This window comes from Pan paniscus, chromosome 15, assembly GCF_029289425.2.
Source record: "Pan paniscus chromosome 15, NHGRI_mPanPan1-v2.0_pri, whole genome shotgun sequence".
Lineage (NCBI taxonomy): Eukaryota > Metazoa > Chordata > Mammalia > Primates > Hominidae > Pan > Pan paniscus.
The window spans coordinates 93,039,928-93,052,732 of NC_073264.2; the positions used below are offsets into that span (position 1 = coordinate 93,039,928).

At 48.0% G+C, this 12,805-nt stretch overlaps 1 protein-coding gene across 10 annotated transcripts in view; it reads right to left on the reverse strand.

Annotated features, from left to right (window-relative positions):
- The window catches only part of FBLN5 (fibulin 5), a 78,973-nt gene that overhangs the window by 12,063 nt on the left and 54,105 nt on the right, over positions 1-12,805 (reverse strand). For all 10 annotated transcript variants that reach the window (XM_055097954.1, XM_063596379.1, XM_063596376.1 and 7 more), the window contains 3 exons: positions 9,772-9,888; positions 5,751-5,870; positions 1,524-1,646 (listed from right to left, as the gene is read on the reverse strand). In XM_055097954.1, coding sequence (XP_054953929.1) covers positions 1,524-1,646; positions 5,751-5,870; positions 9,772-9,888 — 360 coding nt within the window. The remainder of the gene's footprint in view (positions 1-1,523; positions 1,647-5,750; positions 5,871-9,771; positions 9,889-12,805) is intronic.

Sequence of the window (12,805 nt, forward strand, 5' to 3'; positions counted from 1 at the left end):
GCCAGACACGCGGGGGTGGGGTAGGCTGGATCTTACTACAGAGCTGTACTATCCAATATGGCAGCCACAGGCCATATGTGGCTACTGAGTACTTGGAACGTGGCTGATCCAAATTGAGATGTGCTGTAAGTGGAAAATACACACCAGATTTTGATGACTTAGTACCAAGAAATAATGTGAGCCAGGCACAGTGGCTTACGTCTGTAATCCCTGTACATTGGGAGGCTGAGGCAGGAGGATCACTTGAAGCCAGGAGTTCAAGACCGGCCTGGGCAACAAAGCAAGGTCTTATCTCTTAATTTTATTTATATATATTTTATACATATTTATATATATATATAATTTTTTTTAATTTAAAAAAAGAATGTAAAACATCTCATCAATAATTTTTATATTGAATACATGCTGAAATAATATTTTGGATATACTGCATTAAAGAAAACATAGTAGTAAAAACAGGAGTTCAAGACCAGCCTGGCCAACATGGTAAAATACAAAAATACAGAAATTAGCCTGGCATGGTGGCATGCGCCTGTACTAAAAATACAAAATACAAAAATTAGCCCGGCATGGTGGCATGTGCCTGTAGTTCCAGTTACTTGGGAGGCTGAGGCAGGAGAATTGCTTGAACCCGGGAGGCAGAGGCTGCAGTAAGCCAAGATCACACCACTGCACTCCAGCCTGGGCAACAGAGTGAGACTCTGTCACAAAAAAAAAAAGAAAAAGAAAAAGAAAAAAAAGAAAGAAAGAAAAGAAAATATACTAGTAAAAGTAATTTTACCTATTTTTTTCTGCTTTTAATGTGGCTAATAGAAAATGTAAAATTACATAGATGGCTCACATCTATAGCTCACATGATATTTCTATTGCCTGGCACTACTACGGAGAATTCTTGCTTGGCAATGGGATAAGGCAGGTTCAAGGAGGCTGAGAATGGGTCAGTTGCTTCTGCAATGACCCCTCAGTGGGTGGAGCATGGGGCTGGAACCCAGGCTAAGCAGGCAAACAGGAGAAGGCCCACCCCTTTTACAGCCTGGGGTCCCAGCCCTTCCAGGAACAGAGCAGTCAGGTGCATGAGGTCTCCCTGGCAACCATGCTCTAGGAGATCACTTGGAGAAAGGCTAACCAAACTGCCCTCCAGTCCACGTAAGAAAGCCCCGGCTCTGGCCAGGCCATAAAAGTCCTGCTTAGCTCTGGAGCAGTTCTCAGAGGAGCCTCAGAGATCTGCCTGGGGAGGCAGAAAGCCACGCTTAGAGGCTGCTGTCTGCATCTGCAGAGTTCATTACAGAAGTTTAAGTGGCCAATATCCTGGCCAAAGGACGGGTTACAGGGAGGGAAGACACCAGGCCAGGCATCCTGCCCAGAGCTGCCACTATGAGAGCCACCAGCACCCACTCACACCCCCACCCCTGCCACCTTCCCAAAGCTGCACATGATTCCCCAGGTGAGGACATCCAGATGAGCCCCTGAAGCAGCTCCACCTCACACATACACCCCAGCCAGGCCCCTCCGGACAGCCTTACCTTGGCAGCTTCGGTTGTCATCCAGCAGGATGTAGCCTGGAGGGCAGGAGCAGAAGTACGTGCCGGGCTGGTTCACACACTCATGTTGGCAGAGGAACTCAGAGAAGCTGCACTCGTCCATATCTGGGGTGACAAGTCACACCTGCTGTTTGTAATCCCAGTCTACATGGGGATGGGAGCTTAGTGGCCATCTACTCCAACTCTCACACTGTCTTGATACATACAATGGCTTTACTGCCAAGAAGCTGTCAATTCACTTCTCCAGCACTTCTAGCAATGGAGAGCTCACTACCTACTGAGGATAACCATTGATATTTGTACAGCTGTAATTGTCAGAAAATTATTTCCTACATGGAGCTGAAATCCACCTCCATCGAGCTTCCAACATCTGCCTCTCATTCAGCTGCACCTTCCATTCTTTATAAACCTATTTCACCATGTAGGGGAATCCACCCTCCACCTCTGACCTGCCCAAGGGGCTGAGATTTCTTTGCCCACTGGGATTTTCTGGCGGTTTCCCAAAAAAACATTCCCTGGCCCTAGAGGGCCCTCTGAAGGGGCAACTTTCGCAATGCCAACTCCCCTCCAATCACCTCTTTCCCCAACTTCAGGAACAATATTGTTCCTAAAGTCACAATTAAGGGACATATCCAAAAGGCCAGGATTTTAATTATATTAAAACTTCACTGTGTAAAAAAAAAAAAAAAACACAAACGAACACAAAAACAGAAACAAACAAAAAAAACTGCCTGAAAGAGAAAACTCCGGAGTGGTGAGGGATGGGCAGGGATATAATTTTTCTCTTTGTGGCCCGCCTACCTCGGATCCTCCCTGGGACAATGGAAGCAGCAGCTTCCAGCCAGCCTGACGTGGAGGGGAGCCCCTGTCCATGTGATTTACAACTCATCCGCATGGGCTATGGCGGTTGATGCAGATGCAGAAGCAGACGTTCCAGAAAAGCCAACTCTTCATCACACACAGAGTTTGGCAACAGAGCCCCTGTTTGAGCCTCATTCGATAAGCATGCCAAAGAAAACATGTTGTTCTTGCATTTGTTGTTTCCCAAAAACTTGCTTTCACTAGTTTCCCCATGTGACATGTCCTCGGATTACTCTCTCACTCACAGACCACTGGTGGCTGGAGTCACCCAGAGAGGGTGTCAACGCAAAAGAAGCTGCCTCTCCACCATCAGATAATTCCGGGTGTTACACGCCTTGTGCCTCTCACATCCCAGAAGGAAAAACTCCTTCCTGTCTCTCTCAGGGGTCCTCAGGTGATGGGTTATCAGCCAGCAGAATTAGGATGCTGATTTGAAAAGTCACGTGTGCTCAGGTAATATCTGATTTGGTTGTGCCTCCCCACCTCCCCTAGAAGCCTTGTAGAGCCCCGGGTCTCTGGCTCCAGCCCATCATAACTGAGTGTCCTATTTTATTTCCAAGTTTGTAGATTCCACTCGTACTTTCAGTAGAGTAGTAGTGATGTCTGTCAATCCCTGAGGCTCCCTATATGCCAAGCAGTGGGTTAAATGCTTTACATGCCTCCTCTTATTTAATTCTCACCTCAACGCCATGAAGGAGGTGCTATCACTCTCCATATTTTACAGAAGAAAAACTGAGGCTTACAGAGGTTAGCTGACTTGACCAAGTTCACAGATAACCAGTAAGGAGGAAAGCTGGGACTTGAACCCAGCCTCTAGATCCTACACTTAGAAACACGACACTGTAACGTCTCCCTGAGTAATTGTGCTGAGGGATCAGCGGAGCTGGGGAGCCCTGAGGTTGGGGCAAGCACCCAAGCAGGGTTAGCTCCAGGGCAGATGGAGAGCATAGCACCCACTCCCAACTCCCACTGGGCAGGGAGGGGCTGTAACAGACCCTACTCGGTTTATCTTTGGGTCTGCAATTCCCAGACTTTGCTTAGGGCTGTGGCTCCACCCTCCAGTGGAAAGCTGAAATACAAGCCCAGTTTCTGGCAGGGAGCATGTATTAGGCCACTTTCACTCCTCCACATGAGAACCCACCATGGTTTCCAGGAACAGCTCAGCTTAGCAAATCCCTGAGAGACAAGGCTAGGAGGGGTCTGGGGCTACACGGAGAGGCCACCCCAGCCGTGATAACACAGTGAGGATAACAGTGCCTGCGGAAATGGAGAAGTGCAGAAAGGGGTTAAGTAGGAAGGTGCAGAAACAGACTCTCTCCATCACCCTGTTATCCTGGGCCAGTCTGCTCTAGAAAGCCTACATATCCTGGGGTCACACCAAGTCTTCAGGAGGGTGTGCATCATGGAGAACATGGAGGACAAGTTGGCCATTTGGGGCAAAATGAGTCAACTGAAAATCTTGGCCAAATCGGCATGGATGTAAGCTTCTCAAGAAGCCAAAAGTCTCTTACACCTACACTTAGGGAAGATAAATTAACATGTAATGACTAAAACTCCACTGTGTCCAAAAAAAACCTCCTTGAAAGAGAGAAGTCCAGAGTGTTGTGGGGTAGGCAGGAATATTTGTCTCTCAGTGTCCCGCCTACCTTGGATCCTCCCTGGGACATGGGAAGCAGCAGCTTCCAGCCAGCCTGGAACCAGCCTGGAGCTGGGCCACCCTCTGGGCTGTGCCAACTTATTTAATTTTTGACCACTCTATGAGGGTGGTTGGTTGGTTGGTTGGCTGGTTGATTTTTTTAATAAAGGATGAAACTGAGACTCAGGGAGTGACTTGGTCAAGAAAAATAGTAAATGGCAGAGCTAGAATTTGAACTCAGGTCCTCCAGGGTCACTCTACCATATGGCCTATGCAGTAGGGCAATAAACGTCTGTGGATTAACGGAGGATTCTGGAGAAACATTTTCATCTCACCACATAATGTTGGATTTTCCACACTTCTTAGTTCCTTGGCCCCAACTCCCCAAGGAGTGCCATGGAGGGAACTGAAATCTAGGAAGAAAGTGGCTTTTCATGCCTGAGGGTATTTTATTTCTGTTTCTGGGCCTTGTATTTAATCAGCCCAAGGCTCTCTGGAACTTCCTGCTTGTGGCTCTGACTGTCCTGGCCCTAGGGAGAGGTGTTCATCTGTTTCATGGGACGCTGTCCCCAGAACACTTCAGTCGTCAGTGAGACTATCACACAAGTTCCATTCATGACCTGGGTCAGTTCCTGTTACAATAAAACCCGGATTAGGAAACTTTCCATTCTGCAGGACAAAAAGATTTTTCACGCCCTAGTGTATGGCCCACTTATTTTGAAAGCACAGTGAAGCATTATTAATTTAGACTTTGCAAATTCACAACTGCGGATGATGCCAGAAGTGGCTGAAATGGAGTGTACTTTAAACTTTACAAAAAACAAGGCAAGAAAGGGAAAGAGAGAGAAAGAAAGAAAAGGAGTTGTGTGTGGCTCTATGTGGAATGCTACAGAGATAAATGTGAGTAAGAGGTGGCCCCTATTCTCAAGGAGTTTACAGTCCAATAATATTTTTCTAACTAAGAAAAAAAATTTAACTTTCTAGGGGAAAAAAAGAGGGAGTTAATAAGAAAATTATAATAGAGTCCATAAACTAGTGTGGGCAGAAAATCATATTTCCTTGGGCTTGGAAGGAATTTATAAAAGGTCAACTAACCCATCATATCTATGTTCTCACAACAAATTATTACGATTTCATTCATTCAACATTCAATCATTTATCCATTGATTCGAGAACTATTTTTTTGCATGTTCCCTGGGTGCCAGGCCTGGAGTGAGGCACTGATTATTTGTAGAGATTTCAGAAGTTCACAGAACATGTGTGCTTCCATACATGATCTCATTCATTCAATGTTCCCCCCAACCCTACCCGATAAGACATGCTATTATTCCTGGGTCACTGCCCTCTGTAAGTACTTTCTGTGATATCCCCAAGACTTGAGTCGGTGCTGGGTAAGGACAGACAGCTCTCAAACCAACATGCCAAATCGGGTGACTGCTCTCCCTCTTCAACCCCACCTCTGTCCTAGAAGGTAGCCCCATTAATTTTTGCATCAAGGGTCAGATGACAAGGAAGATGAGACTCCACCTCACCTTTTGGGAAGTGACTCATCTCTGTTCTGTGTGATTCTGACCCCACTGCCCTGGAGGATGTCCCAAACTGGACATGTGTCCAGGAAATGAGAGGAAACACCTATGAAGGAAGCCCTTGCTCTTCAACCCCTGCCCAGGCCCCAAGTACAGGTGGAAGTTTCCAATGCCAAAGCCCATTACCACTGCAATGAACGCCATCTTCCTCAAGTTCATATCCTGGGTCACAGCGGCAGATGAAAGAGCCGTAGGTGTTGACGCAGGTTTGCACGCAGGGGTTCTCGGTGGCACACTCGTTCACATCTGTGGAAAGCCAAGGCACATTGCTGACTGTCCTCCCAACAGAACAGCCACAATAACTAGGCAGAAAAAGCACCAGCAACGAAATCTACCACCACCAGGAGACCAGAGTCCCAGGTACCAAGGCTCTCCACCCAGGACCTTTGGGAGCATGATCTTAGATCCAAAAGTGTTCACTTAAGGACCGGGGCCTCCAACCACATGTCCCTTCTGGGGTCAAAAGTCAGGCAAGGTGGAAACTATATGTATACACATGATATAAACATATACGCATATACACCTGCTAGTAAGTCTATGCTCCAACGCACCCCCCCACACCAGGAATTTCCAGGCAATACCTGCTCCTTCCATCACCGGTTGTATTCCATCAGTGAACACCCCTCACCCTCACTGACTTGGAAGTTTCAGGTTAACAAATAACCATGATGATTCTAATAATATATTTATTATGCATAAATAACTTTGCTCATTAGGAAAGGATCCTGCACTCACTTGATCCTTACAACGAGGACCATTGCACCACTTTAGAGGTTAAGTAGGTTAAGGAGAAGACCACCAAGGGACACAAGGACTAATGGGAAATCCATTATCTTGAGTGTGGTGGTGGTGGTTTCATGCGGGTACACGTATGTCAAAATTAATAAAATCATGGTGCAGTTTATTATACACTGATTATGCATCAATAAGATTGTTTAAGCATTTTTGAAGGACCAGGCATAGTGGCTCATGCCTGTAATCCCAGCACTTTGGGAGGCTGAGGCAGGTGGATCGCTTGAGCCCAGGAGTTTGAGACCAGCCTGGGCAACATAGTGGGACCCCATCTCTTCAAAAAATTTAAAAATTAGCCAGGTGATGTGGCACACGCCTGAGGTTCCAGCTACCTAGGAGGCTGAGGAGGGAGAATCACTTGAGCCTGGGAGATTGAGGCTGCAGTGAGCTGAGATCATGCTACTGTACTCCAGCCTGGGTGACAGAGTGAGACCCTGTCTCAAAAATAAAATAAAATAAAATTATAGGCCGGGTGCAGTGGCTCACACCTGCAATCCCAGCACTTTGGGAGGCCAAGGCAGGTGGATTACCTGAGGTCAGGCATTCGAGACCAGCCTGACCAACATGGTGAAGTCCCATCTCTACTAAAAAAATACAAAAAAATTAGCCAGGCGTGGTAACAGGTGCCTGTAATCACAGCTACTTGGGAGGCTGAGACAAGGCAATCGCTTGAACCGCGGAGGCAGAGGTTGCAGTGAGCTGAGATCATGCCACTGCACTCCAGCCTGGTTGACAGAGCTAGACTCTGTCTCAAAAAAAAAAAAAAAAAAATACACACACACACACACACACACACACATACACACATATAATTGTTTTTGAAGATTGAGAGGTGTACCCAAGTCCACCAGCTAACAAGGACACACAATGGGAACTGGAACATGAGTCAGGGGTTTTTCCACAAAAACCAAGATTCATTCTGCACAGCTCATCGTGCGGGCAGGGCAGGGAAGAGCCTCTTTCCCACTGGCATTGGTTGACCCATTGTAAGCACCATCCCACAATGCTCCATACACCAATGGCCAAAGTTCCAACTGAGAGATTTTCTATCCTCTTCCCAAGTCCAGGTAAACCTCTTAGGCCTCTGAAAAGAGATGTCAGTGTTTCCAGAGCTAAAAGCCCTCACGATGAGCAGACTGAGAGGCTTTTCTTACAGGGGAGGCTAATCCCATGGCCACAAAGTTCCTGCCTCCTAGCATCTCTGGAGCTCTCAGGGAGAAAACAAATAAATGAACAGCTGTAGAGAGAGGGTCTAGCAAGACACTGGCCCCCACCAGTGCCCGTGGGAGGTTGGGGTTTCCCCACCGGGGACAGGAGGGGGTAGGAAAATGTCCACTGTGCTAAGCCACTGAGTGCAAGTTCAGACAGGACAGTGCCGGCAAGTGTTAGGGCTGGTGGCCTCAGCCTCTGGCCAGGCGCTGGCCACTCGGAGGTGAATGAATTCATTCCACCCCCTCACCGCTCTCAGCAGCTTCTGAAGAGCAGGGCGACCAAAATGATTCTGCCCCCCTGGGGTTCTCACTGCCCTTTCCTGCCAGCCCTTTCCAAATGCCTTTCTGAATCTGCTGAGGGCACACAGGGCCCCACTCCAACCTGTTGGACAAGAAGTCTGGGCCCCTGGTTTTACTCTCAGATCTGCTACCACGTGGCTGTGTGACTTTGGCCAAGTTGCTTAACCTTTTTGAGCCTTGATTTCCTCAGTGAAGCAGAGCCACAAACACCTGCCTGCTGACCTCACGAGGCTATTTATTATTTGGGTTCAGTGAGATGAACAGATGTGACAATGCTCTAGCGTGTACAGCACTCTTCCACACACGAAGAGTCAGGATTGCAAAAGCTCACTGGAGTATGCGACGCCCTGTGCTGCCCATGGGCCCTGCTGATGCAGCATCCCAGTGGCTGAGTGCCCATACCCAGGCCTGGGTGCCGGGCCTGCTGCTTTATTATGCTGTGGACTTGGCACTGCCAGGTGTATTATCTGCTCTTTGTCACACACCTGTCCCTCAGAGGCCTGAAAGACACAGGCGCCTTTTGGCTTGGGCATGGCTATGCCTCAGGAGGTACTGGGGGCACTGTGCCAGCCTGTGGCTGGCACCTCCAATCCCAGGCGTTGGCACAGAGAAGCCTGCATCTGCCCTAAGCTGCTTATCACAGCAGCAAGGGAGCCAGGCGCCCCCTCCTGCTCCAGTGGGAAGGAAGGGCCCTTGTTTATCCGCTTCCTCAACCTCCTGGCCTGGTGTCTACTCTCAGAAGAAAATGACCTCTTTTGGCGTGAGGAACACAGTCCAGAATTCTTGGAACAATTAGCAGAACAAGCTTTGGAGGAGAGACTTAGAAAGAATCCAGGATCAAACTCTTTAACACTGATGCCTTCCTATTTACCGATGATTTAGATACAATTAAAGTAAAGGAGACCTAATATCCTCCAAACTCAATGGCCAGGAGCCTGCCAGCCAGAACTCCAAGGGTGAATGAAACAAGGAAATGGGCCCTGCAAAGCCTGAGGTCTCCAGACAAAGACCTCATTCTGCGTCTGCAGCACTGCCTCCAACTCCAACCTGAGCCAAGCAGCTGCCAGGGGCTGGAGGCCTGGGCCGGGAGCTGGAAGTTGAGGGGGAAGTCGGGGGCCAAAGCAGGATTTGCGCTAAATTCCTTGGGTCTTAAGTCCCCCATTCACTTCCTGAGCAGAAGAAACCTTCAGATGGAAACCACAATAGGCATGCAACTTGTTTTTCTTACTTATCAGTATTTCAAATGATCATGTGAAAACCACAAAATGCCTTTGTTTCAGTCTGGTTTTGTGGGGGCACGCTGAGTAGCAGGGGATGTTACCACCACCACCAGACCCTTTGCTGAGGAACAGGCCATCCTGGCACAGGTTGGAGGGAAAAGTATAGCGAGAGGCCTCAGAATCGCCACGACACCCCTGCCTAGCGTGGATGTGTTTATTTTATGATTCTTGGAGGGCCAGGGACCCTGACCAACCCTCCTCAGGCCTCAGGAACTGAACTTAGGCTATAGGACATGCAACCAAATTTCTGATTAGGCAAGAAAGCCAGCAAGGCTACTTCTGGATAGCAGACACAGAAAAGAAGCAAATCCATGAAACTGTACACTCCCAGCCAGTGGAGGATTGGAGTCCTACCCTCAGCCATATTCAGAGCACTTTTTGAGATGCTTCGCATAGCAAGGTTCAGGTCTCACGTTTCTGTAGTAATGGGGATGGGCAGGCAGTGGCAAGGAATGGGAATATACTGTAGCAGCAGTATTTCCCACAAACATAAGCTGCCAGGTGCTGAAGAAGGCTGCAGCTAGTGTCTCACATCATGTCCAAGTTATCATGCGCGTCACATACCTTGGCAAGACCTTCCATCCTCATTGAGGGTAAAACCAGGGTTGCATGTACAAGAATAGGATCCAGGAACATTCGCACAGAGCTGCTGGCAGTAACCATAGCGACATTCATCAATGTCTGGAAACAGAAATGCAAGCAAAGTGAGACAGGTCTCCTCACTCAATGATGCCCCCACTAGCGTGGCATGATTGCCTTGCTCTTCCCAAACAGGATCATGAACGGAAGCAAATGGGAACAGGAGCCAAGACAGTGCCTACTGAGTGTCACGGATGGAGATGCTGTCTCGATTACAAGGCTCAATCTCCCCACAATCTTTCCCCTCCTCGACCCATCTCACTCCCATAAATACCTGAACCTATCCTAAAAGTTGCAGAAGAAATTTCTGCTTCGATTGGGATGTTGGGCAAAATGAGCTCTCCAATTTTACCCAGCTCTAAGATTCAACACTAAGGTTTATCCAAGATGGACTCTCCAATTTTTCCCAGCTCTAAGATTTGAGAATACCCAGCTCTTAAGATTTATCCAATGTTAAGATTCAACTCAAAGATTCCATATAGAGGCTCCACTGCCCAGGATTCTTCTTAACATGTAAGAAGAATCCATAGCATCACTCCAATAGGCTCCTTGCCAGCTCCATGAACAATGAATATGTCCAGCTGTCAGGAACAAGAGCCAGTTAGGCTGGGACGAGCTGGGCAGCATGACCCTGGAGACCCATGAATCCAGAAACATGAGGGCACTGGAATTCACCCTGAATCTCCTCCTTGCACCAGAGTGAACATAAAACTCTGGATAAACACACCTCTTCCAAGCCACAGCTGGCCTTGCCAGGGAAAGCGGCGGCACTGTGGGTGAATGGATCTTTCAGCAGAGCTGGGCAATGTGACCTCCCTGTAATATGTATCCATCAATGGGGAGCCTGATGTCATTGGGAAAGCACTTCTCAACACCCCAAGCTGATGTGATAATGGGCTGGAGAATTCATTCCTGTGGGGTAAGGGTAGTGAATGAAATCACCAGCCTCCTGGCAGATTCTGAGATGGCACCAATACAGGCTCCTGCTGTGACCAGTTGATCTGACTGTAGCTGGAACTGGTCCTTATCCCCACCTCCCCCAATCTAACCAGGTTTCCTCCCTGGTCCCCCTGTTCCTTTGGAACCAGGGGCCACCCAGGACTCTGGAGGCCGGCTTAGAGCCTCAGTCCTTGTGCCTGGTTTCTACCTACTGCCAGGAAGGACTCCACCTCCCAGATCCATCTTGATCCCTTACCTATTGTTCAGCCCTTCTCAGATTCTGTGCCCTGTCCTGTGATTCTGTTTTGTCTCTAAGTCCCGGCTACTTCTAACCTGGCCATTGCACTGCCCCTGAGTGCAGAGCAGCTCTTGCACAGAGGGCCCATTGGCTGTACAGTGGCTGGCCCTGACTTCTTCCCAGAGTGCAGTTGGGCACATCACCAAGGCCAGGCAGGCAGCAGGGGCTGGAGAGGGTACCCTTCACTAGGGATACCTTGGAAAAAAGGCAGCCCTCCTGACCCCTCATTTTTCTGCAAAAGCAGCATCTTCAGTGGTACACAGAATAGACAGTGTGTGGCTATGGAACTTGCATTTTGAAAGGGAAAGGCGAGTTTAGCCAGGGGAGGGCAGGAGTTCAGCCATAATTAGGCGACGTCTTCCTTTCAGATGTGAATATGAGTGGCTGGGCCACATGGTACCATGCTAGGCATCCATGAGCATCCTTCCCACAGCTCCATGCTCCCAGGAAGAGAAGAACCCTCCCAGGTAGAGGAATGTCCGAGTTGCTGGCACCCCTCACGTCAGAGGGTTTCTGTAACAGGGCTGGTATATCCCGGTCTCCCCCTACCACTCCAGCGCCCCTTGCGGTGGGAAAAAAAAAACTAGACTGAGACACGGGAGACTTGGAAGTTAGACCCAACTCACTTTGTCTAAAATGTTCTTTCTCTTTGAGTCTCAGTCTGCGATGCTATAAAAGTTGGATGACATAATATTCAACATCCTTTCCAGCTCTGAAATTCGACATATTAAGTTCCTGTACAAATAACTCTCTCTCACTGATCTGCTTATGTTCAAATAAGTAGCATCAAATTTTCCATTATAGCAGAGGTTGGTTTGAATGCACAGTGACTGTCATATTCACAGACGCCCATGTGCAAGCCTGGAAAGGAGAATCAAGCCAATCTAGGCCTCAAGGATGCTTCGGACGGGGCTTGAGGGCAGACCTACTCAGCCTCAATCAAGAAACTTGGAAAGAGGTAGCTTTTCTTTGTTTCCATGATTTCGTTTGGATCTGTTTCTCAACTCCTCCAGGACTGACTTTCAGGCAACAGAATGGTGTCTTAGAGAATTTAAACTGGCAGGGCCTTTTCTAGAAAACACAGCATAGAAATCACACCCTAGAATTAGAAATTGAAGTGACAGCTAGAGTTTGCTGTGAATTCACTCACTTGGCTAAAACTAGAGGGGAAGAAAGGAAAATAACCTTCCAGTAAAATAAACAGAAAGATCAGATAGCAGATGCTAACTGCAAAGGCAGTTCTCAATTGGTGAGGACTGACTCCTCAGGAGTAAAATGGAAGGCCATAGCCGGTGGGGTGGGTGTGGTGGTGGGGGGGGAAGGGCAAAGACAGGGTGTTGAAAGGAACTGATGTAAGATCAGGATCTACTGATCCACATTCAAGACTTGCCACATTTCTGTGACTAAGCGAAAGTGTTCCCTTCTCTTAGCATTATTTCTAACTAAAGCAAAATCATCCTCACCTCTGTCACTTCCTGGCCTGGATATAAACTTCGTGAAGACAGGAAGAAAGTCAAGGTAAAATCAAACTTAAAAAATACATCCAAAACTATAGCCCTTAAAAAATATATTTGAGGCTGGGCATGGTGGCTCACACCTGTAATCTCAGCACTTTGGGAGGCTGAGGCAGGCAGATCACTTTAGCCCAGGAGTTCGAGACCAGCCTGGCCAACATGGCAAAACCCTGTTTCTACAAAAAATACAAATATTAGCTGGGCATGG